The sequence below is a fragment of the Meleagris gallopavo genome, chromosome 1, assembly GCF_905368555.1.
Source record: "Meleagris gallopavo chromosome 1, MGAL_WU_HG_1.1, whole genome shotgun sequence".
NCBI classification, from domain to species: Eukaryota; Metazoa; Chordata; class Aves; order Galliformes; family Phasianidae; genus Meleagris; species Meleagris gallopavo.
This window is the reverse complement of record NC_139404.1, coordinates 135351851-135377830: the sequence shown is the minus strand read 5'-3', so window position 1 is coordinate 135377830 and position 25980 is coordinate 135351851. Positions and strand designations below refer to the sequence as shown.

The window sequence follows — 25980 nt, the reverse complement described above, 5'->3', positions numbered from 1 at the left end:
AATTAGAAACCTTTAAAGGGCTTTTAAGGACTACTCTGCTCTTGGAGTGTCATCTATGCACAAACTTCCTATATGCTTCCTCTGGGCTAGTAATCGATTTTACTTTTCTTTGCTTCTCCCACCCACCCCCTTAAATTTTTGCCAATTTTGAAGACATTATATCATCGTAGCACAGATGTAAATTTGAACAAAGCTATAAAAGCATAGCTCATTTCCCCAAGGCAGTTATCTGCATTCTTTTTTTGTCTGTCATTCCATGTTTCTGTTACTCTTGGACTGACTTTTCTTTCCAAGTAAGTGTCACTTCCAATGGACAAATCTTGGCAGAATTCGCTTCTTTGGAGTCATTGCTGCTATTGGCTATCTGAAGGATAGTCAGGGTGGAGGTGGGGGTCACTAATTTATCCAAAATGTTCCACTTGATACAATATCTGACAAAAGTAGCTTTAAAGTGTCTGCTTTTTTTCTTCCTAATTGGATTTAACTTGCAAATCCAGGGTTCATTTATGTTCTATTAAAGACAAAAGTTATTTAAAATTCTGTCCTACAGCCTTTTCCAGATGCAGCCTAAATATAACAAAGCATGTTGTGTAGTCCATAGGATACCACAATGTCAAATACACTACTCGAAAAAAGGTTGAAAAGTGAAGTCTTGAGGAGTTTTGCTAGAATTATAATTGATATGGAAAGAACCTTCTTCAGTACTGCTTTACACTTATCTATGATATTAAAGTAGTCTCTCTGCTCAGAAGAGGAGCAATGACCTTCAGTTTTTTTTTTTATGAACCTTGCTCCAAGGAATGAAACGTAAGGGCAGCTGGCTGGTCACAGCAGTACAAATTTATTGCTTCATTTTTTTTTTTTAATAGCTCTAAGCTCAGGCTCTTCAGAGTCGTAGCCCACGTGCATTTGTGTGTTTCTATTTGCAAGCCCCATGTCCCCAGGTCAGAGATGAGAAGCATTATTTGCAGCAATCTTCAAATCAGTGCTTGACAGTTTCTCAGAATTTAATGTTTGTGTTGGATTCCAGTTTTACATCAGTGTTATTCTAAAAAAAAAATTCCATGCAATGCTCAAAGTTTCCTGTATTCTGTTTAATTATTATTTTTTTTCTGGAAAATAATGCTTTGAGGAGACTTCTTGTTCAATGTGGAAGGGTGTACTGTCCTTGAAGGTTGCAACCCTCATTCTTACAGTTTGGTTTTTTTGCTCTTGTTTGTTTGCATTTTAAGGCTTTTGGCTCAGTTACATGAAACAGAGTCCGCCTTTGATGAGTTTTGGATTAAGCACCAGCAAAAACTTGAGCAGTGTCTGCACCTTCGGAATTTTGAACAGAATTTTAGAGAGGTGAGAACTTCTTGGTGGCAGTCAATATTTGGTAACGTAGAAGTGATTCAGAAGTAAATACTTCCCCTCTTGTTTTCACAGCTCTCGTGTGTGTACTTGAAAGCTTTCTCCAGTTTTTTTCTTTGACATGTCCTTACTTGACATCTTGCTATCTTTACTACCTTGAATACTTGCCTATACAGACATAATAGCTTCTCTTCTGTAGTGTTATTTTTTTTTCCATGAACCCAGCAGTGTATAAGCATTCGAAAACTCCTTTGAAATCTATTCTTTACCACAGAAGCATAATGTGCTGGCTGCAAGGCTTTCATCTTGCCAATAGGCCCTTTTATGGAACCAAGACTTACCTAAACCTTCTGGCTGAAATCTTATAAAGCAGCCTCCAGCACTGTGGGTGGGAAGTTGCAACCACAACGTTAGAAGCTGGGTGGAGGCTGAACTAAAATTTTTACAGCCAGTTTCTGATCTCATGTTAGTTTAATGCATGTGCTTCATTGCACCTACAGACGGTTTACTCTGGTGCAGCTGATCTCAGAATGGGGTCCCTGTGTCTCCCCAGGAACAACATTCAAAAACCATATGACAAGTATGTGTGTACGTGTCTTTCTCTAAACCAATTGGTAGAGTGAGGACCTCACCCTCATGTTGTGCTCTCTACATTAGTATCAGACTGTATTATTGCCATCTGGTAAAAGCAAGATGATAAATTCATCCTGGATTTTTTTTTCTAGTACCAGGAAACATAATGCTCAGAAAACAAGATTACTTCACTGCCACTTCTTTGTGTTTGATTTTAGTTTTAGTTGGGGGGAAAAGGTAGATCTGTGTCTTTGCCTCAGGCACACCATAATGTGAGTCGGGAGAGTGGGAATACTGGCTATCAGCTATTTGACTGCACCTCCAAAGGCACAGTCATCCTCACTGACACATACGTGTATCTCATTTCAGGTTAAAGCAGCTTTGGATATTGTGTCAGAGAGACTGTCTGCTTTCACAGATGTGGGAAACAGCTGCTCACATGTGGAGCACATTTTGAAAGATCTTGTCAACTTTGAAGAAAAATCACGTGTAAGAACTCTGCAGTTTACTGTGTTTCTAGCGTAAGCATGTGGTTATAGAGAGAGAAATGATATTTAGTTATTGAAATACTGTATGACCAGACCTTATGCTAACAGCAGGGCAGAACTAAGTGTCTATTCCAAATTAGTACTGCACATTATTTTAAAGTTTTTAACCATTGAAATCGCCCACTTCTCAGGCAACCCTTGTTAAAGAGCAGAGTGACTAACCATAAAGCCAGTGTGATTGGTTCATGGAAGAATTTGATAAAATGCCAACATAGCCAAGTTGTGCTTAATGATCAAGGGAGGTACTTCCATTCCTGTGAAACCACTTACTGCTTTAAAAGCCAAAAATTAGAAGGCTCTGTATTGAGTGTACAATACAGTGAAACATGATCAACAAAAATATACTCTGAAATACAAAAGAGGAATGCAATTAACATGTTAAGACCTACGTTTAATGGAAGTGAGACTATTGCTCTTGAGGCCGAGGTGCTGGAGTAATGTTTTTATTTCACTTCAGATCACTTCTGTACTCCAAGTTGCATGTGTATACGCACAAACACGCTGCTGAATAACTAAGGTACATAAGGGCTAAAAGTGGTTCCCTCCCAGGGGCTGTGTGATTAAACTCATTCATATTTCTAAGTATCCGATACGATAAGGCAGGAGGCATAAAAGATTTTAGGCATCTGGAAAGATAGGAAATCACTTCAATTTGTTAACTGAGACTATTATGTATTCTGTATCAATCTATGTGTTTTTACTGTGCAAAAACAAATAGTTTAAGTTCTAATTTTTTAAACTGATGTTGACTCCAGAAAAGATGTACCTCAATCAATGCTTGCTTTCTTAGGAAACTGTAGCAAAAGCCAGAATGCTAGCTTCAGAGGGTGACGCTTTTATTCAGAGCAATCATTATGCTGTGGATTCCATTATTCCAAAATGCAGTGAACTTCATCATCTCTGTGATGCCTTCACTACTGAGATGGAACGGAAGAGGAATGTTCTTAATAAATCTCTGGAACTGCATGGCTTACTGGAAAAGGTAAATTTTCTGTGGACCAGTTTTGTTTCCTGTCTTGTGCTCTAAAATCTCCATCAACCCATTGAAACAACAGATCAAAAAATACCTATGCTGAAAGTTTTATCCTTAAATAGCTGAATTAATCACAAATAGAAGGATGAAATATGTTAGACTTTAGCATTTGATGTTGACATAAATGCGTTCTGAACCTGTTCTTTTCTTTGTTTCTAGTCTATGAAGTGGTGCGATGAAGGAATTTATCTTCTGGCTTCGCAGCCTGTAGATAAGTGTCAGTCTCAGGATGGTGCAGAGTCAGCGTTACAGGAGATTGAGAAATTCCTAGACACTGGTGCAGGCAATAAAATTAAGGAGTTGAAAAAAGTTTACAGAGAGTATGCACACATCCTCAATGAGGACCTAAAGGTACTATAACTTATTCATGTACGCATGCATCAATTTGTTAGAATTGCTATCTTGCATGGCCATTGATAAAGCTAGTCCTCCTAGGTGACTTCATACCATTTGTCAGAGCAGGTACTTACCCAAGGTGGTAGTCATGTTGTATCTTTGGATAGGCCTCAAGGGATCCAGAACTAATTAATAACAACTTAAATTCTTCAGATAGTAGTATTGATGTTCTTAATAAATAAATCTCCAATCTTTCAAATACTTGAAATATAGTTTTTCATAATGAAAACATGACTTTCCTTGATATTTGCACAACTTCTAGAAAAAAGCAGTTACAAAATAGAACTTGAAAATATATCCCTTTTCCTTCTTGCTGATGTTGTCTTGAAACAGATCCATTAGACACTTTCAAGAAAACTTTAGTTTTTACTTTTTTCTTAAATCAAAACTTGAACCCCATTTTTTTGGTATTTCTGTAGAGAAACAAGTTTTGTGACAATATGTTCCAACCTTAAGCATGTTAAATAACTGTAAATTACACCTTGTTAGGTGTGATGAGTAGGGTAATATTTTTATACGTGGTATGAAAGCAGTAATCATTGCAAATCAATGCACTACAAATAGAAGTATAGCTTGTTGATGGCTCTCTGACGGTGATTCTTAATTTTCTTCATGTGGCAATGGGTAGGAGCATATACAAAAGGTTTTCCAGAAGCAAGAAAGCATGGAAGAAATGTTTCAAAAGAGACAAATAAGTCTTAAGAAACTGGCAGCTAAGCAAACACGTCCTGTTCAGCCAGTTGCACCTAGACCTGAGGCCTTTGTAAAATCTCCTTGTACCTCTCCAGGTAAGCAAATGTAGTAGAGTTAAGTAATTTTTTACACTGTGTTAAGAAACTTGAAGAAACTTTCAGCTGTAATTTGTGGTTGTACAAACATCTGTGCTAGATCCGCTCAAGTTCTAACTGCTGTTTGGTTCTGGTTTATATGCTTAGGTCTTCAAAGAGATTGTGTATCCAACACAGAAAGCGGTGTGCTTCGGAAAGTAAACTACAGAAGAGGAAAGGTAACATTCTTTTCAGTGTTTTTTCATGTACGCGCTGCTTGAGAAAGTCATAACACAATGGAATATTCAACAACTTCAAGAAGAATTAGGCTATTTCACTGAAAATGTGCTGATATTGCCCCTATCAAGGTAACTAGTTTAAATAAAGACTGCTTTGTCACACAGCTGAGTATGAGAGAAAAAGTAAATAGTTGCCTATATTAGGAAAAATGTTAGGGGCAGCAAAATGTAAAATCTATGAACAGGAAACATTTATTATTTGCCAGTAGTAATTGGCTCCTCTTAAAACTAGAGAAAGTGAAAAGGTAGTTGTCATTGGCTCAAAGAAAGCTTCACCTGACCTAATGGTTTGCCATTCCCAAGTGGGGAAGGTCTTCCTGCTCCGCCTCCGGCAAGGAAAATAATCTGACGACAGCAGCAGAAACAAATAGTTTTCCACTGAGTTAGAGAGTTGAATTAACTCAGTTAAGGTTCAGCAAGAGTCAAGTGATGACGCAAGGAGACGGATAAGATTGTATGACCAGTAGGGACAACAGCTGGAGAAAACAGTTGGCTTGGGGGGGAACTGAAAGGAGAATATATATATATATATATTTTTTTTTTTTTTTAAGTAAAAGCTTGAATTAGCTCAGCCATTACAATAAAATTTGTAAAAGTGAACTTCTACCAAGTCAGTAATTTACCAGAACGTTAGCACAGTACCTGATTTTTAGCTTGGAAAGCAGACTTAGGCCAGCACTGACTCCGAGATTGTTGATGCTGTGACGTTATCTTACTGCAGAGAGGTCTTGAACCACCGTCTTTTCTAATCTGACCTTTGACAGTGAACTGTCTGTATCTAAACTTTCATGCATGCTTTGAGATATTCAGGTTGACTTGGATTTTTTCACTGAGTTTCTGCGAAATGATTTCATTATTAATGGAGTACAACTTTTCCTGTGAAAACTCATGTAAATAGACCTGAGTGCAAAGCTCCATATTTTTAAGTGCTTTTTCCTTCTCTGTCTGTTATGCTGTGATAATTTTGTTTGTTTCCTTCTTTAGAGTGAAATGAGTGAACTCCATCAAAGCAGAGGAGGATCTACAATGGATGATGAAGAAAACCTAGCTGTGTTACGGCAGTAAGTATATTTTGATAAACAACAAATGTTCTTTCTCTGATTTGCTTCCAGTAAAGTCTGAGTTTGGCTAAAGATTTGATAAGACAAGTATGTTTCTATGCTTTGTACATGGAGAAAGATACTTCAGTCTGTCTGCATTGTTATTTAAAGCTTATGTAGTATCAGAGTCTAGCTTTGCTACAGCGAGATAATACTGTGGGAGGATAATTACATATTTTCATGTCAGAGAAGACAGTTTTGAGGAATAAATCTCCTGTAAATCTGTCATACACTTTGGTCTCTGTGCTTCAGAGGACAATTGTTTTATTATTTGACTCTTTTTAGACCCTGTTTTGATTAATCTTAAGAACTTTTCAGAATTAAAACTAAATAGCATCCATTATTCCACCTGCAAGCGGTACAGAACTTGCATTTCTAACTGAAACCTGGATATTCTTGCTGTCTTTTCACTATTTTAATGTGTGGTAAATCATGTGAAATCACAAAGGCTGGGAGGAGAAGCAAGTGTGTTTGCTTAATTACGAAGGAAAGCTAACCTTAGAAAGAGGCTCTGTGACTTTTAAGCTACAGCAAATGCCTCAAATTCAAAATGACCAATGTAATTTGAAACCTTTGCACCTCTAACTTCAGCTTCTGTAATACTTGTAAATGCAACGTAAACAGATTTTATGTATACAATAATAAAAACTGTTCACTGCTTCTGTTCAGCTCCTATGATGCTTGAAATTCCAGCTTTGGCTTCTTTTTTTTCGTTCCTTCTCCTATTTAAACACATTTTTGACTTCGAAATGTTTTAAAAATGCATGCTTCTCGGTGTGGATATATAAGCTGTGGACAGAAATATCTATGAAAATCACATTTTGCGTTACTTCAGAAAATAAAAGAATGATTTCCAGTTGAAATAGAAACCTACAAAGTTAACGTTGCCTTAATACTTTGCATAAATGAATAGGCCTTCCTTAATTATCATTCTTTGTTTTCAGGCATGTAATGAATGAACTTATTGAAACTGAACGAGCATATGTGGAAGAACTACTCTGTGTTCTTGAGGTAAGGATTAAATTTCACTCTGGCTGATCTGAATCTATTTCTGTTCCATTTCGTAGGTGTTCTTATGCTTTTCTCATCTCTATGATGCTTATCCTTTTCTTGTCAAGTAGTGTGACTGCTGCATCTCTCTGCCATCATCATGTTTTCACATATTGATTTCAATGCATATTTTTCTAAAAATACACATCTAGGAGTTTATATTAGCAAATAGCAGAAGTAAAATATCCCAACTATTGAGGTGTAGAACACAGTGAGATTTGTAATGATCATTAATTCTTTTAGAATTTCATTCCAGAGTATTGGGTTAGTTCCAGGAAGATTGTACATCACGGAATGTGAATTTGCTTTGAAAGAATCTTGAATATCAGAGGAGCAAATCTGTTAATCACATCCTTCTTTTAGGCCTTTAAGTACCTTGTAGTAATAATGTCTTGATTCAAAATTGTGAAGGCAACAAGAATATTTCCTTTGCTCCACACTCATGGAGACATAATTGCAGCATTTGGAAGTTGCTTCTAGAGTGTGGTACAGAGTTCTGTATTCTTGTTTGTTAAATATTCATACATGTATGCAGCATTTTGTTGTAGTCCAGTCTGGTTTTGGAAATATTAAAGCTGCAGATAACTTGACAGTGACTTTAATCGGGATGAATTGCAACTGAGCCAATTGGGGTATTTCTGGTGTCCATGCCAATTTTAGGCTTTTCAGTAGGAGCTGTCTTATTTGTCTCATATTTATATACGTGGACTGAAAGCAGTAATTTCTGGGTATACATCTTCAGGTAAGAGTAGTATGAACTCTGGCCTTGCTTTTGCTTGGTTTATGGTCAGTTCCCAATAGTGTTCCTGCCCTGGATTTTTTCAAAGTGCTAGGATGCCTCAATGATAGGGCAGCTGTGCCTGATGTATGGTAATAAAGCAGTGTAGGTCAGGATTGGACCTTAAGGATTGCTTTGTTCTTTGCTTTTGAATGTAATGTTATCTGTATAATTCTGTTAAAATCAAGATTCAGGTGGTTTTAGGATTTTTAGTCCTTTCTGCTACTACTGGAGGTATTGCAGAATCTTTCTATTCCTCTAGTATTTTTTTTGTTCTACATAGAGTATAGTGCAAACTTTTGTCTTGCAAAGTCAAGCTCTCTTCATTTTCTGACAATCTGGTTGACTCTCCAGCACTCTGACCCTGCCAATCACACTTCCCTTTACCTTTGTGCAGTTTGGGATTCATCACTCTTGAATCTGGGTGATGAGAACCCCAACAGTAATTCTGGGTCAGAACTTGGCTGATGTTTGTTTTAATGGCAGCCTTTCGGCTTTAGAGTAATTCTTATTAATAATCCAAGGTTTATGGCTATCTTCCCAATTCTTTTGTTCCTCCTGCTCTATCTTTCCAATTTTCCTGTAAAATAACATACTCTTTTGTATGGACAGTGTCTCCTTTTATGTTGCTTTTTTTTTGTCATGCCATTTTCTCTCAGCAAAAGATTCAAATGGAAAATTAAAGGTAATTTACAAGATCAATTACTAGGAAACTCCTGTAGCTATTTTTAAGTGAGCCTGGTAGTTATTCTGTTATTAATAATGACACTTATTCCACTTTAGTCTGTGAAATCCCAAAAATTTGTACTGGGAAAAATTGCTGGTCTAATCTATTACTGGAAATTTCATTCTACCCCTTTTTCCATTTATTTCTGTGCTTTTAAAACAGCTTTCAAATAGAAGATTAAACAAAGACTTGACTATTATTACTGATCCCCATTGGTGCATGGAATAGCTTTCCTTCTCCTTTCTTAAGATATAAATGCTACTTAGTAGTAAAACTAAGTTTTTTTTTTTTATCTCACAGTTGAAAAATAAGCAGTATGTCAGTCTAAAGGGAAAATACAAAACCATGACATACTGTTAACAGCTTTCTGTCAATGTATGTATTTTAATGGTTTTGTTCTTTCAAAATTCCAGAGTACTGAGCTCCATGAGTTTTGTTTTCATCTCAGCTGGGTTAGTTGCCTCTTCCTGAGGTCAATCCTGTCTTTGTTGCAATGTCCAACATCATCCTCACTTCTATGGAAATGTAGTAGTCTATTCCTGCATCGCTTCTCTGAATCTAAACTGCTTAGTGTTCAGTTTTTCTTCCTGCTTATTTTTTTATACTCCATTTTATGCAAATCAATGAATCATTTTTATCTTTATAAAGGTTATACTTTTGGATTTTCTGTTACCTTTCTTTTTTCTTTCCTTTTAACTAAGACTTTGTGTTTTTGTACTCATGGGAAGGAGAGAGTGGAGAGGGACTGTGGTTAGCAGTTAGTGAGCTCCAGCAGCTTTGTCTATACCATTGTTGTTTTTTTCCCTTCAGTGTTTGAGGCGAAAAAACACTCCGATTTTTAAAGGATCTTTAAAATATAAATAAAAATCTAACTGCTAGTTGATCAAATGCCTGAATTCTTTAGGCTACCTGACTTTACCACCTAGTTCTCCTACTATTTCTAGTTTGGGCTTTAAAGTCTTGATTGCAGGTGTGTTATTGCTTATCCTTCCTTTCACCTTGTCACTTCGTTATGGTTCAGTGACATTCAGTATTATAAGTTGTTGCCACTAATGCAGTTATTTTTCCTGTGACCACCTTGTCCCTGACAACTGAGAGCAAGAGAGAGAAATCTAATCCAAATCTAAACTACCTCACATTCACCTTTCTTGTGAAATGCAGTAATATTTAAATCTTTCATCATTCCTAGCACTTGTCCAATCCATATGATCTTTTCTCACTAAGTATGGTTTTGTTCAATTCCCCTTACTAAACTGACAAATTCATAGGAAGTCATTTAAGCTGAAGCACCTTCTGTCTTGGAGATGATGAAAGCCTGTTAGTAACATGGAAGTCTAAGAAATGCAGGTACCATTAGCTGGCATTAAATGAAGCCATTCTTTCATACTTGCTGTGTATACAGATACTTTTTTTTTTTTTCCTTCTGGGAGATCTCGTAATTACAGCTTAATCACCTCAGGGTATGAGAGGAGAACACACGTGGGTTAAAGCCATGTGTGCCTCCTTTTCCTTACTTGTGCCAAATATGTATAAGAGAATGTGGCCTTAAATGTTACACAGAAGATGTCAGAATCTAAAGGTAATGACTTTGGGTGACAAATCTAATGAAAGTATCTTTAAAATATAATATGCAGCTTAATGGTTTCGTTTAGAAATAACTGCAATCTTCCTGCTCCCTCTTCATAATAGCTAAAACCAGGATGAAGGTTTGCTGGAATTGTGGCTTCAAACTCAGATATGTAAAGTCTAATACAAAGCGCAAACTGTTATGTCTGAGCAACATGGGAATATATGGATTTGGTGGAAATGATTGCAAGCTGTTTTATCTTTACTTCAGATAATTACTGCAATTTTTACTGTGTGTATTTTGAAAACCTGCATTAGATGCATCTTACTGGACTGATGAAAGAACAGATTTTTTTAGATCTTTCTTTATCAGCCTGCTGAGGCAAACTGCCCTATCAAAGAGAGGAAGATAATCAGTGTACCCTCTTTTTTGTTGTAGGGGTATGCTGCAGAGATGGACAACCCCTTAATGGCTCACCTCATTTCACCAGAACTCCAAAACAAGAAGGATATTTTGTTTGGGAATATGGAAGAAATTTATCACTTTCACAACAGGTGAGGATTTGGATTCAGATGTAAAAGTAACATTTGGATGGGATGTTGCTAAAAGATCCTTACTGAGCCTCACCCAGCTCTATTGAGTCAAAACTGATATAGCATTAGAGAAGAAATGTTTTCAGAACACTAGTAAAATTCTGCATCTTCTTGAAAAAAGTATTATGGTCTGATTCCAAGCTTATTGAAGCAAAGTTTGTTTGCTTTTTTGGTTTCTCTTATATTTAAACTTTCAAAGGAAAGTAAATTATTATCCTGAACTACCAATTTTCTATGCTCTTGCATCTGGTTGAGGCTATTTAATTTTTATACTTAACGACCTTATTGCTGCTGGAGAGATGTTTTTTTCACATGGCAATGTCTAAATATTTAGAAGATAAGTATTTTCAAGACAAATTAAGCATATTAAGTAGCTGTTTCTTATTCAGGAAAAACTAGACTTTAGTGTTTGTCACTTCTTCATATATTATTTTACTTGTGTTGCTTGATAGCTTTCGGAAGAAAAAAAAAAAACCACTAAATTTTATAAATCCTACTACTAAATACATAAGGCAGGGAAGCAAAGCCATTTTGCCCCCACCAAAATCTTATGTTTGGTTTCTGTTGTAGCAACAGTAAGCTAAAAGAAATTGATCAGAACGTGTTTATTTTGCTACTCCTTTTTAAAACATCATCTAGGACAGTTTTGTTTAATTTCATAATACACAGTTACAGCTCTGTTTCTTTAAGTTTAGACGATGAATTGCAAGAATGTGAATGTTTACAATTTTCTTTGACATGTGCTCTAAGAAAATCTTCTTCCTTGTAGGATATTCTTGAGAGAACTAGAAAATTATGTAGAATACCCAGAACTGGTAGGACGGTGCTTTCTGGATCAGGTATGTGTCAACTTTAGCTGACATTTCATTTGTAAGCCCTTGTAAGACTGTTACAGCTGAGAGTAATTTTCATGTAATAATTGCCACCAGGTCCTCTTTGTTTGTTTTGAACGGGTGAGAGAGTTGGGGGTATTTTCCACTGTGGGGTGTAATTAATTTTGATAGGAAGAGCTACTACTGTTTTGAAAGAAAATTGCTTTATTAAAGTTGCAATTAGGAAAACATGAAAGAAGCATCATGCGTTGGGTCAATTGACATTACTATTACTGATTATTTTGCTTAATCTTACTGGAAAATATTTTTTATTGTGAAAACAAAGCAGAATTTGAAAATTTCATGAATAACCAAATGAAAATTATATCTTGTCCGTGTGAAATCTCTTGGAGCAACAGGAGCACTACGGGGCTTGTGTAAGCAAACACAATTGAAAAATATCCGCTTCTTGAAGACAGTGTTGAAGTGATAAGGGACAACAAACTAGTTGGTCCACTTCCAGTGGCAAACACATTCACAAAATACAAATGCATAAAGAAAGAAGGGCGAAACTTTTTTAAGTTATGCAGAGGGAATCATGTTCTGGCATTAATTGAATTAAATTAAGACCCTATATTTTTCATAGGGTGACATAAATGCATTTGTACATAACATATGCTTCTTCATAAGGCACTTGTTGTTCAATTGAAGTAAAAGTTAACAGCGTTTTATTCATGCATTCCATGTACAAAACAAGTAGCTGTTACAAAATGGTACTGAAAAATTGTTGCCTGGTAGGAACAGGCAACTTAAGGAATTGTCCTTTTTCCTTAGACTTGCTGACTGAAAAATTCTTAAGAACATTGCCTATTTAAAAAAAAAAAAAATCATTTACTTTTTACTCTTCTCCCCCATTTCAGATGGAAGATTTCCAGATTTATGAGAAATACTGTCAAAACAAACCTCGATCTGAAAGTTTGTGGAGGCAATTTTCAGATTCCGTATTCTTTCAGGTGTGCTTGCTTGATTCTCTGAAATATTTCTGTATTTTTTTTTTAAATTGCTAATTTATCTCAAGTATGAATAACAAAATGTATTGGTTTGTGTACTGAATATTGATTTGTGTACTGACAAAATCTGACACTGATTATAGGAATGTCAAAGGAAACTTGATCACAAGCTCAGTTTGGACTCATACTTGCTGAAGCCAGTTCAAAGAATAACCAAATACCAATTATTGCTAAAGGTATGTGTTACAAAATTATAATGCTAAATGTATTTTTTTTTCTTTTTTCTTCTAAATGCTGCTTCTCTCATCCCACTGCAGAGAAATCTAAATGAGCAGAGTGGTGTATAAATCAAAATTGAGAATGTGTCCAGAAAGATTCAGTTAATCGGTGTCGTAGGGAACGTACTTAACTGTGGTCACCGTATGCAATTTTTAGGAAGGATGCCATTCTGATTCATTTAGACATACTATGGACAGAGGGAACAAAATGAGAGGAATATAGTTTTATATATTTTAAAATGAATGTTTAACTTTTTACTGTGCTTGAAACTGATTTGTTTTAGGAAATAGTCACTACATGGACACAGGGTTCAATAATTGTGTTTAATGGTAGTTTACTTTTGAGTTAAAACTGAGTTAATTCTTTGAAAGCTCTTAGTTTACTTCAAGCCTTTATGAAGAGAGAAGTACCTGGAAAGTTTTCTATTTGAAGAATCTTTTCTTTCTGAACTCCACGAGTAAATATTTATTCTCATACTGCTCTGTATATCTGGATCAAATGTGAAGATACAGCTTCCCCAATAAGCTTTTTGGAGAAGAAATACTTTTTAAAATGTGTAAGCAGTGTTCTACATAGTATATTTAGGTCTGCAACTAGCATTCCAGGCCTTACAGTAATTCAAATAATAAATGCAATTTGCCTATGTTTTTACATTTATTGTTTTTTAAAAGTAACAGAATGTAAAAAAAAAAAAATGAGTGGGGAAAAAAAAGGATGACATTGGGGTTTTGCTTTTGTTTTAAGCAGTTGTGGTTAAAAATGCTCAATAACTCAAACTTGTAAATTTTTTAGGCTGTGCTTATAAAAGGTTTAGGAGAATTAGGAGACTGGTTAGCAGCAGATATGAGGTAAAACTTGGGGTCTTTTCAGTTAGAGCCAATGCTTAATCCACTAGATTATACAGTGTAAACTTCACTGGATAATTTTAAAAATGTAGGCCAAATTCAGTGTTAAAATAATCCTAGTTATTGCTGATTGCAAAACAAAGTGTGTTGTCTGTCCTTGCCTGCCCAGGAAATGCTGAAGTACAGTAAGAACTGTGAAGGTGCTGAAGACCTCCAGGAGGCATTAAATTCTATACTGGGTATTCTCAAAGCAGTCAATGATTCTATGCACCAGATAGCCATCACAGGCTATGATGTGAGTAACAATATTATTATTTTTTAGGCACCTACATACAGTGTATTCCCTATTGTTTACTAATAATGAGAAGAATATTTTACAAAACCTTTAAACTGCATTATATAATGAAAACAGTGGAAAGATTATCTCTCTTTTCTGAGGTTTTCCTGCTATGAATAATATTTTCCTCTATCTGCTCAAGTTTTCTTTCTTTGATCTACTTTTCACCAAGTTGGAAACAGAAAATCATCCTGAACAGTCTGGCTTAGGATGCTGCCAAGTGGGAGTCACTTTCAGGTTCTTTGTATCCACGTGTAAAGCTAACATCCAAAATTTCCAAGAAAAGAAACAAATGAATAGATAAATATAAGGAGCTTTGCAATAGGCAAAAAAAACAGATATGTATTGCACCTCCTCCTTTTTTCTGTGTGTGATCTCTGTGTTTTGCTACTTCTGACTGTAAAATCATGCCTGAACAGTGTAGGAGAGAGAATATTAAACACTGACTATATTTTCATTATCTTTCCAAATGCAACATAAACACTGATGTGAGATTAATTGGAATGACAGAACTTGCAAGGACCTGTTCAGAGCGTGTGTTTCAGTCAGATGTTACGTCTGTAGTTATAAATACCACTTTTCTGTTCTAGGGAAACCTGAATGAGCTGGGCAAGCTGCTAATGCAGGGATCCTTCAACGTCTGGACTGATCATAAAAAGGGTCACTCAAAGGTGAAAGATTTGGCACGCTTCAAGCCAATGCAGCGCCACCTGTTCCTCCATGAGAAAGCAGTGCTGTTCTGTAAAAAGCGAGAAGAAAACGGAGAGGGATATGAGAAGGCACCTTCTTACAGCTATAAACACTCCTTAAATGTAAGGCACTCAGCAGTCCAGGAAGGTAGTCATAATAAGGGATTAGTTGCAGTAACACACTTCTTTATTGTTGTCGTGTTGCAGTTTTTCAGCGTAAGCTTCACTCTTTCAGGCGAGTGTGATTGTTAGTGCAAGTCTGTGTCACTTTGAGCTGATGGGTGATGATGTCAGGGGGTAAACTGTCCTTTGCAAATGTCTAAACCACGCTAGTCTAGCTGGATGGCAGTTGCATTAATCACTAGGAAAATGTCACAGTGGGTAGTATAAAATAGATGTAAGATTTGTCACTCCGGATTCTAAGAGACAGTTTGTGAGTCAGTCTTAATTTAATTAACTTAAACCTTTTTTCCCTTTGAGGTAGCCATGCTGACATAATGCATTGAAGGCCTTGTGTCCAACATGCAGATCGTGTGCTTTCTTTTCTTTGAGCCAAATGTGGTTTTGTTTTTCATAAATAGGTTACCAAAGAATACTGTTACCCTTCTGCTTCTGTTGTTATCTACATTGCAATTTAGTCAGCAGCTGTCCTTTTTGCTTCCAGATGGCAGCAGTTGGAATAACAGAAAATGTCAAAGGTGATGCAAAAAAATTTGAAATCTGGTATAATGCAAGGGAAGAAGTTTACATCATACAGGTAACAACATGCAAATACCTTTTAAACTATAACAATTAATAATAACAATTAACAGTAATAATAAACTAAAAACTAAGGAAGGGAATTCTAAACCTAACAAGATCTATTTTGTTTTGGCTTCTTTTTTTTCCCTTTATTTTTAATCATATTTTACGATACCCATGCAAGGATATTGCATACACCATTGCTATTGTTTTCACTGGAGCAGCAGATTTTTGGGAGCCAGGGTAAGTCTGTGGCACGTGCACAGCTTTGTCCTTCAGTTTCTGCTTACTGAGAGGCTAGGGAGAGGATCTGGCTGTTCCTCTTGAAAAATTCCTCTGAAGTTGTGCTTCAGCTTGCAGCTTTTTGTGTGCTCGATGCGTGATCATCTTTTAATTTTTTTTCTGGGTAGGCACCAACTCCTGAAGTTAAAGCTACTTGGGTAAATGAAATCAGAAAAGTGCTGACTAGTCAACTGCAGGCATGCAGAGGTAAAATATTTTTTTTTATATATACACACATCTATTTTAATCTCTTTTCTCTTTCAACTTCAAAATCTGTTCACCACTGTGTTCGATTGCAAGAATGAAAAGATTAAATCATAAATCGGTGAAATAGTTCTTTCTCTCCATTACAGAAGCCAGTCAGCATAGGACACTTGAACACACTCAGAGTTTACCTCTACCAGCATCATCTTGTACAAGGTAAGTAAGTTGTCAAATCAGCCCAGTATGCTAATGCATTCTCTTTGCAATCTTTATTAGTCCTATTCCTCAGTACTGACACTTATATTTTAGGGGTTTTTAGGTCTCTTTCTAGTATAGAGCTGCAAAGATTGGAGTTTGCATACATCTGCAGAACTATTAAGCTGAGCAACTGTGGCATGGGCTTTGCAGATAGGTAATCTTTTGTGCCAGCCATAATCCTGGTAGTACCATGATTCTGTTTGTTGAACGGTCAGTTATATATTTTATATCCCAGGTAAGAGAGAGTTATGTACAGCAGCCTTCTCCTTTTCTCTCTGTTCTTTTCCATCACTTAAATTATTTTTCTTCCAGATTCATTTTTCTTTTTGTCCTTTACAGAGCATTTTTTTTTCTCATTTCTTTTTTCCTCCAGTTTTCTTACTGAGTGATATATTCATTCCTTCAGTGTCTGTTCAAGTTTGGAGTCAAGCTTTTCCTTTATTGTCCTGTGCTTCATCCTTCATTCTTACCAACCTATATAAGTGCAGTCCTTTGCTTTCCCCTGCTGTTCTGCCCTTCTCTGACCTCTGCTACTTGCTTTTTTTTTTTTTTGCCTATATTGTGAGTTTCTCCCATACACTTATATCTTCAGTAATTGCTGTGTGGTGTGTGCTCGAATATGCATCAGTAGCTCTTGGTCCTGCATGTTCCATGCACCTACTTATCACTTACTGAGAATTTCCCTGGTATGCAGCAAGTGTAGGTTGTCTCTTATTTTCATTTGCAATCAGAGGTGCGATGGGAATCCGAGTGTACATTCAGCACATCTCTATTCACTCTTTGTCTGCTTCCTATGTTAAGAGCTTCTGTGATGCAGAGTTTATTTTTTTTCCTTTTGTTCTTCCCCTTTTATTTGGTTTTTCTGGAACGCGTTTCTGTAGTTAAGACTCAAAGGAAGTTATCCTGAGTTGACTTTTTAGTAGTTCCCAACCACCACACTACATTTGCAGTCAAAATTGAAACCTTTCTCCTTTGTATGTGCTCATGGTCTTTCTGTGCACAGTCACTAATTTGCACAGCTTCAACCAAGTAGCTAAGAAATGGTTTTCAGCCTATGTGTCTATATATAAAAGATATCTGTATGTCAAAGGCAATCTGAGTCAAGATCATTACCCTTGTTCAGATCCAGATTTGCTGGATTAATTGTCTTAACTTTCTTCCAATAAACAGTCCTTCAAGGAACAACATCAGAAACATGAAAAAAATGGATGAGAGAAAAGCTGATCTCACAGGTCTGGAAGGTTATGTCACCACAGTAGCATCAAAGTACCCTGAGAAAGGCAAAGGTGAGTTTGGACATATATATTGTTGTCTTTAGGCGTGAAAAGCATGCTTGCACTGCAGATGCACAGGCAGATCCACCAGATGGTAGCCGTGGTAGTACAGGCAAGTGCAGCGTTACACTTGAAGGAGCAGGACTTTGCTGCTTGCAGCCCCAAGGCAGCCCACCCACAATGTGCTGCATGCGCCGTGTGAACATGCCAGTCCAATCTGCCCTTACCTCAGAGGTTTGTGCTCCACTCTGTGTGGACAGGCCCAAAGCCATGCTAGTGAAGGGATAGCACCAGGGAGATGGGAACTGTGGGTTATGAGGTCTTGAACTGCAGTATACCTTTCTCTTAGAGCTGCCTGGCTTCTCAGCTTTTACTTCTTATGGATAAATTTGTCAGCATTACCTGTTTTAAAGAGTATTTTTTCACCTTGAATTTTGGTTTATGTCGCTGAGATAATTTACTGGACTAGCATAAATACAAACCCCTGTACAAATACAAACAACTGGACACTTGCTTCTTCTATTGGACTTGGCCTTTCAGTTGTCCTTCCTCACCCTGGTTCCTTGGCAGGGCTGTGAATCATTTTTTGCCTCGACCTTTTCATGGCCTTTTCCCTTTTCTGTGTTTCTTTTCCTTTGTAGATGACACTAGCTCTACCTCAGAATGCTCTGTACTGTCAAAAAAGCGCTTTACGCTGCAGGGCTTTACTAACCTCAAAAGTCAGAAAGGTAATTTAATAAAGAGGGGAAAAAAATAGCTAGATGTTCTCTGTAAGGTTGTAATTGAATCGCTGTGTGTGTGTGTGTGTGTGTGTGTGTGTGTGTGTGTGTGTGTGTGTAAGTAGTGTAACAGGCTCACATATACTTTTTCAATGCGTATATTAGCTTGTTCTCCTATGTTCAAGCCAGGTTCCTCAATCACAGACCGCGACAGGGAGATTTTGAGAGAAATTGGCTCTGCTGTGAGGAAGAGGGTGATTAGCCCAGAAAACCAGAGCTGTTGGAGTCGCAAGGGAAGGAATGTAGTTTCCGGTGCTTCCAGTCCCAGTATTCAGGCCTAGGAAAGAGTTTAAAGGGCCTATTTCTGTAGGAACCTAGAGGAAGTTTCCTTCAGATGAAGTGCCTGGCCTGCTTCTAGATTCAGTGGATCTGCCCCAAATGTACCCATACTTGGCAAGAATGAATCAAGATTTTGCTAGAATATTTCTATCTATAAAGCATGACCTCAGCACAACATCTATGATAAGGTTATTTGGCTAGATACAGAAGTAAATAGGAACTTCTTTATGCTTCTGGAAATTGTCTTATTTCTTTTTTGCTAAAACAGGCAATAGGAGTCTGAGATTTCTCTTGTTTCCTCCTGCCAAGTAATTGCATGGATACATTCACTTCTTGCTTTGAATCTCTATCTTCAAGCAGTCTGAATGGCACTAAGATGATCAAACTTGTTCAAGAGCATGATTTCTTTTCCAAGCATCTTATCAGTATGCCTTTTTAAACCTTGATTACCTTTGAGTTCTTCCTGGAGAGACTGACTCTTTAGGGTTGTGTATCTGATAGTAATGAGGTGAGCACTAATATCCCACGCTTGCCTTGACAGAAACTCCATCTTCTACTGCTAAAAGCCAGACATTGCCAATGATCCTTCTTACAGGACCAGGTATTGCTGTAGCACTAGATTTGTATAAAAGCGATTGTTTAAATTGGTAATGTTTGTCTAAAATTGAAATTAATTGTGTTCACTTGAAATCATATGTAAACTATTACTATAAAGCAATTTGTCAATTTACCTTCAAAAAAATTTATGTGAAAAGTTAACTACTTCTGTAATTGAGCAATGGTATCTCAAATTAGAGTGATCTCAGAGATCTGTTTGTTTTCCAGTGTAAACTCAAAGGTATTTAGCATGCAATCCACCTCGTCTCTTTTTTCCAGTTCTTCAATATCTCTGTGTTTTTTTTGCCTATTCATCCTCCTGCAGCTTCTCCTACCAGTCCTGACAAAAAAGCTAAACGGCACGAAGTAGTGAGTGATCCAACTCCTTTTGGTGTAAGAGGTAGTGTTACTACATCTTATATTCTGCAAATATCCACATACCCCTGATGCTGGGGATACCTGTATGATGATGATGTTATGTGGCAGTGTTGATATCTGCTGGGTTTTTCTACGTGGATCCGTTGGCTTCTGTACACGTAGTTTCTGATAGCACAAGCTGTCAAAGTTTTACCTTTGGCATCAAATGAAGTAGCATATGGCTAACTGTACTTCTTTGAAAAGAGTGGTGGGAAAGTGATGTTTTCCTGAATCATGGAATCATAGAATAGCTTGGGTTGGAAGGGATCCCAAGGTTCATCAAGTTCCAGCCTCCCTGCCACAGGCAGGGTCACCAACCTCCAGATCTGGTACTCAACCAGGAGAAACAACTAGAAGATGGGTGTTAATAAAACCATGACACCTAGTTGCTATGAGATGCATGGTCTTCCACTTAGCATCTTTCCCTCACTCTGCTCCTTGTGGGGAGATTTTAACTTCTTTAAAAAAAAAAAAAAAGGGGGGGGAGTGGGAGGGGTAAGGAAACTATTCTAGTCAGAGTGGAGATCACTACTGCCTCAAGGAATATACATTGCTGTATTCCATTTTAGGTCTGTATTATTGAAGTCAGTCTCATTGCATCTTTTTTTGGGTGACAAAAAACAGTTTTCAGCACCCTGTTAACTCCAGATGCTGTAGCTGAACAATAGCAGCGTTCTGCCTCCTGTCTTCCCAACCCACAGCTAAGTAATGAATATAAAGCATTTCAGTTAAATGACCCATTCCTAACTAGCAAGGCTATTGGCAAAAGCTTCAGTACAAATCCTTGAGATTGAGTAACTAAAGAGTACATGGCAAGTATTCCCTCTCTTCCCCGCTCTTTTCCCATGGCCATCTCTTAATATTATTCTAAAGATTAAGCTGTTTTGAGCCCTACCCTCCTCCTCTTCTCTGGGTTTTCACAGCCACTAATCTTTCTCTCATCATCTGTGGAGATGATGCTATTTTTGCTGCTGTGCTGGAGAAACTTTTATGCAGCGTCTGAGCAGGAAGCAGTATGAACCCAGGGCAGACACCCAGAGAACCTCTGTATTCAGTAATTCCTTCTTTCTGTCATGCACCTTCTGATCTCTTTTCTGACATTTTAGCTTCTTCCTCAACGACTCAAACTGGGATGAGCAGGCAGTGGGTTCAGCCATTTCAGGGTGAGACTGCACCAGCTGCTGCTCTCAGCTTCTCAGTGCAGAGTATATTGTTCCTCTCACTCCTTTCCTTTCATGGCAGCATCACACCTGCTTACATCCCCATGAGCTCAAGGAAGATGAATTAGTGACAAAATTGTATATTGGTGATGATCCTATTTCTAAAGAAACCAGTGAGCTGGTTTCTGAAGAGACACAGCTCATGACTTCTCAGGTTTCCTGGCACTGTGAAACTTAAGCTTGCTCATTTCTCCATAGCCTTTGCTCTTCCTAGAACTCTGCCATTTCCTTATGTTTCCTGCCTTTATAGGGAGTTCTGGTAGGATGTGTGTTTCCAAAGAAATTTGCATGGAATACAGCAGGAATTTATTACTCAGTTTCTTCACAGATGTCATTCTCAACCCTGGACAGGGCCAAGTGGGTCAGCACTTCTGGCCTTGTGCAGGGCATCCAGCAGCGCAGGCGAGGTAAAAGACCTGCTCGGTTTGGTGTGCTCTGAGTGTGCTTTCTTGAATTGCTTTGACTTCATTCTGACAACACTCTGCTTTAGCCTTAATGCACCTGGCATGAGCAGCTGCGTGGCGAATGTAAAGTGCTCTGAGAAAGGGACAATGCTGGTGCTCTCCCAGCTTAACTCATAGGAGTTAAAGGCTGGGAAGTTTTCTTTTCTCCTTTTGGTCTTTTTTGTTGAGTTTTCTTATTGTTATTATTTGGCTTGAATCAAAATGTTATTGGAACTGTTTATTTGTCCTTTTCCTTCTGACTTTTTCCATTATAAGCTCAGCACACGTATTAGCAGCTGCTGGTCTCAGTGAAAAGCATCTTGCTTGTGAAACTTACAGTAGCTTAATTTGGAAAAGGATTTTGTGAGCTTTGGACGTGATCCAGCCTCATAAAGGCATGAAATGCTTCACCCTTATAAGAAAAAAAGGAACACTTAGCCATAAGTGGCAGGCAGCAGATTGTTCTTGTGTTTCTTGGTGCAGTGACTTATCACTGAGATGATCCAGCATGGTAAAATATCCTTGTCGGCCTGAATGCCCTTACCTGACAATGCAGCTCATAACGTGAAGTACAGAATGCCTGTAGCTCCCGTTGAATTCTTTGATAGCTGCAAGAGCTCATCAGAATGCCCATCCATCCCTTGTTCCAACCCAGTTAGGTTGTTTTGGGTGACAGACGTGTGTGATCATCCTTTTCCCACAAAACACATCCTTTACACCCTCCCACGAGGAAGAGCATCGATCCATCATTCAATTTCGTGTAAGGTGGAAAAAGCTACTTTTTTGGTTGGGAATTTGCTTTCTTTCCATCTCCGTAAATCCAAAGGGCCAAATTCACTGCTGTGCATCACCAGAGATTCACTTAGCCTCATGGGAACCTTTAGCCAGCAGTGAATTTCACTTAGTGGCTGTAGTAACTTCCCTCTGTCAAGATTTCCTCCTGTTACATTGATCACTTGAGTGATTGTCAGGGGAAGAACACTTCTCCCGCTCAGTGATAAGCTGCTGAAACAGTAACTGTCGGCTCTTTGTTCATCAAGGTTGGGCTAAAACGTCTCATTCTCTTGATGCATCTGAAGAAAATGATGGCTGGTCCAGTGCTGAGGAGCCGCTGAATTCATCGGATGCAGAAGAAGAAGGAGGAGGAGGCGGAGGGGGAAGTGAGATGAAGCTGGTAACCAGAAACATTTTCCTATTGAGCAAAGCAAACATTACTGTGAAGTGTGACAGTATGTAGGAATGCTTCTGATACTTGTGGGAAGGAAAGTGTCTGCTTTGAAATTGTCAGCTGAGCAAAATTCCTGGGGCGATGGGAAATATCCCTCTTCTTGAATCAGCCCTGTGTCTTAGGAAGGTGCCTTCGTGTACCTGTAGACCAGCAAGGCTGCTTATGCCATAGTCAAGCAATGACAAGCTCAGCTACTACATCACTTACATCGTGTCACTAATTCTCCAGCTTAGTTTTTACCCCCTTGAGATTTTTTCTTTTATTTGGTAGAGGTTTTACTTAATTGTTGTAACGGAATGTTTTTCAGGATGTGAGAATTCATATGCTGAATTTGCACGTAATTGAACAGCAAAGTCTTGCTGCTCCTCAGAACGTACACATTGAAGACAGAGTACATATATGTGCATGAGAAGGAGAAAGCAGGGGAAAGTGCTCTGATGTTTGTAACAAAAGCTGCAATATACTTTAAAGTACTCAGTAGAAATAATTTGTTTGTCTTTTTCCCTTTGTGCATTTAGACTCCTGGTAAATATACAGTTGTGACTGATTATGAGAAAGGAGTTTCTGAAGAATTTGCAGTGAAAGGTGGAGATTTAGTTCAACTGATTCGTGAAGGGGAGGATGGACTTTGGTACGCAGATCTGTTTGGAACCTTCATACACAACTGTGTGTGGAAGGCAGATGCTGAGGGCAAAACTTTTAAAGGCAACAAATGAAGCAGTTTGACTTCTGTTTTTGTTTTTATAGGTATGTGAAGAATCTGACCACTGGTAGAGAAGGTTGGATTCCAGCAAACAATCTCCTGATGCTCATAGGCAATTCAAAATCAGCTCAATCTTTGAGCAGCTCTGGTAGGCTACTTACTATAAATGGTGGTTTAACTAAAGATTCTTGTTATGGGAGAAAACTGTGAAAAATGACAACCATATTTCTTTTGATTTTTCTCTTCTTTCCCAGAATCGGGCACTGCTTCCAGCACTTTGAGCACGTCATCAAGTTGCAGTGATAGCTGCAATGCCAGCAGCACCAGCTTCTCGGACATTAAGGGCTAACATCATATTTGCACCCCACCTCCACGGAAAGTAAATCTGGAGTTTGAGCCCAATATCCAAAACTCGAGATGGCCATCAGAGAACTACCCGTTCTGAATTGCTAGTTTTCAGTGTTTTCTCTGATTTTCATAGATTCTCACAGAAGAAGATCCTGGTGAAAAGTGCATGGAATGTGAAGCTGTAAATAAAAACTAAATGATTTGAAATAGGGTATTGTAGAAGCTTCTCCTCTGAAGTTTGAAGCTGCAGAGGTGTTGGCATAAAACACAGTTTTCCCACTGATATACAATCAGGTTTCTGCAGAACTGTATCATTTCTTAACATCCAGAATCTGAATGTGAGTGTGTTCAGTGCTGAATCCTTGCTGTAAGATAATAACGTAGCAATCACTGTACAGGATAGATATGAGGAGAATAAATCAGAGTTTACAGTTTCTCCTCCCCAAAATACCTGTTCTCCCCAGATGTACCTCAATCAGTGCACTCAACTCCTACAGCCACCAGGAAGTAAGCTTGGTGAGCCATTTCTTGTGGGTCCTCAGGATACTCTTCTGCACCTTGGAGGTGGATGCAGAAATGACCAATCCATTGACCATAACAGCATCAGAAGAGGAAATCAATTTATCTTTTCCAACCTTTTGATAATTCATGCAATGGAATAGCTGTTTTTTTGTTTGTTTGTTTGTTTTTTTTGAAATATTTTGGCCTCACAACCCATCTCTTCACCATAATTTCTGTTTATATAGCCTTGGCAATTTAGTAGTATCTTCTTCCTTACACAAATGCACAATGAAATACAAATGTTCTTTATTCACTAGATCATTTCTTAGTAAATTAATTGCATGGTTACCTTCAGCTCTAACAGCATGCAATTATAGGCAAAGAAAACTACGGTGAGTTCACTATGGGCCAAAAGCACATCTTCAGGCATACCTAAAAGGGTGAGAAACAAGATACTTTTAGTCAATGGTGTTTGTTACAGACTTATTCAAAGAGACAGAAATGATATAATTTTCCATAAAGCGGAACATGGGTGAAAAAAATCTTTATTAGTGTCAGATTTGTCCTGTAGACGAATATAAATTTCTTAAAGGAAAGGTAGTGCTAACCTTTCTATTTTTCAAGGTGTTATGTAAGCCAATGTTAGGAATTTTCACCTTGTTTCTTCACCTTTGCACTTTGTCCTTACAAACAGTACAGAATTGCGTGCATGTTCGAAATGTATTCATTCCCCTATGCCTTTCAAATGTTTTTACTTATGAAAATAGGCTTTTACCTGATTTGTATACCATATTACTTAAAAGTATCACGGACACTATGAGTAGAATTTTTCAATGCCAGTTGGAACTACTATTAATTATTGGACCCTCTCTCTGATGGCTGAGCCCAGAAGTCTATCTTTCTGCTGGAAATTCAGATACTAGAGCCTATAGCCTAGGAAACTGAAGGAGAAAGATTCTAAATAATGATCTTGATCCTGAGCTGCAAAAGCTACCCTACCCAAACACAATCACAAAGCAGCTGACTTTGGTCAGTAAAAATTGAAACACATGTATACTCACACATCTATGCACATATATATGTGCATGCATGTGCCTGTATATGCATGTGTGTGTAGATATGTAAATGTGTAGATATACTGTATCAATGTAAAGGATGTATTTATAGTCTCCTTGCTGCTGAATGTGTCACTTTACAATTCATAAATACTTAAGTTTCTTGCAATACTGCAGTATAAATGCAGATCAGGGTTTTACTTCAGATATCTTTTTCAACACAGACATCCTCTGATCTTCTTTTAATTATCCCATATGATACTGTGCTGGTAAGGAATAGTTAAGCTGATATTTAACAATGAGATGGCAGCATGAAATTCAGCTTATCTTCATCTTTGTAAGTTATTTTGTAAATTCTGTAACATAATTTACCTATGTATTGCTGTCATTGCTCGGGTAAGACTGTCCTTTCATTTCTCACTGCAGCTCATTCGCGTTATTTCAATGGTTTTCTCCACATCATGGCACTTTAATAGAACCCATTTCCTTTTTGTTGTTTTTTTTTTTTAACTGCTGTTGTGATTTAGAGGTTCAAAGTCAGAGGTCTCTATTGTAACTATGAAAATTTGAATAAATGTCAGCACTTCTTGCTGAATGCCTTTATATAGACATGCTCTGTGCTTTATTTTCGTATCATGGTTCAGTAGTTGCTGTGGGCTCATCCTGGGTTCCATATATCTTGGATCACCAGCTCAAAGTTGGAGAACAGACTTTCCTTGCCAGCTGCCAGCCATATTTCATAGAGTCAAAGAATCATAGAATGGCTTGAGTTGGAAGGGACCTCAAGGATCATCAATCTCCAATCCCCCTGCTGCAGGTAGGGCCACCAATTTCCATATCTAGTGCAAGCTCTCCCTATTTTCTTTCTGGGCCCACACTTGGGGTGGGGAGGGAG

The 25980-nt window shown here is 37.7% G+C and overlaps 1 protein-coding gene across 7 annotated transcripts in view; it reads left to right on the top strand.

Moving 5' to 3' along the window:
• Nucleotides 1-25688, top strand: part of MCF2L (MCF.2 cell line derived transforming sequence like) — a 145654-nt gene extending 119966 nt beyond the window's left edge. For 6 of the 7 annotated variants that reach the window (XM_085215275.1, XM_085215259.1, XM_085215245.1 and 3 more), the window contains 22 exons: nt 1233-1347; nt 2296-2415; nt 3265-3456; nt 3667-3858; nt 4532-4691; nt 4839-4909; nt 5954-6030; nt 7014-7080; nt 10630-10745; nt 11554-11623; nt 12517-12609; nt 12750-12842; nt 13900-14025; nt 14658-14879; nt 15421-15513; nt 15908-15986; nt 16133-16199; nt 17412-17527; nt 22291-22424; nt 22997-23109; nt 23226-23329; nt 23436-25688. In XM_085215275.1, coding sequence (XP_085071401.1) covers nt 1233-1347; nt 2296-2415; nt 3265-3456; nt 3667-3858; nt 4532-4691; nt 4839-4909; nt 5954-6030; nt 7014-7080; nt 10630-10745; nt 11554-11623; nt 12517-12609; nt 12750-12842; nt 13900-14025; nt 14658-14879; nt 15421-15513; nt 15908-15986; nt 16133-16199; nt 17412-17527; nt 22291-22424; nt 22997-23109; nt 23226-23329; nt 23436-23530 — 2515 coding nt within the window. In that variant the 3' untranslated portion in view covers nt 23531-25688. Of the gene's footprint in view, nt 1-1232; nt 1348-2295; nt 2416-3264; nt 3457-3666; nt 3859-4531; nt 4692-4838; nt 4910-5953; nt 6031-7013; nt 7081-10629; nt 10746-11553; nt 11624-12516; nt 12610-12749; nt 12843-13899; nt 14026-14657; nt 14880-15420; nt 15514-15907; nt 15987-16132; nt 16200-17411; nt 17528-18156; nt 18244-19114; nt 19175-19495; nt 19571-22290; nt 22425-22996; nt 23110-23225; nt 23330-23435 lie in introns of all 7 variants that reach the window. The other variant, XM_085215283.1, reaches the window with a different exon arrangement.
• Nucleotides 25689-25980: the final 292 nt, after the last annotated feature.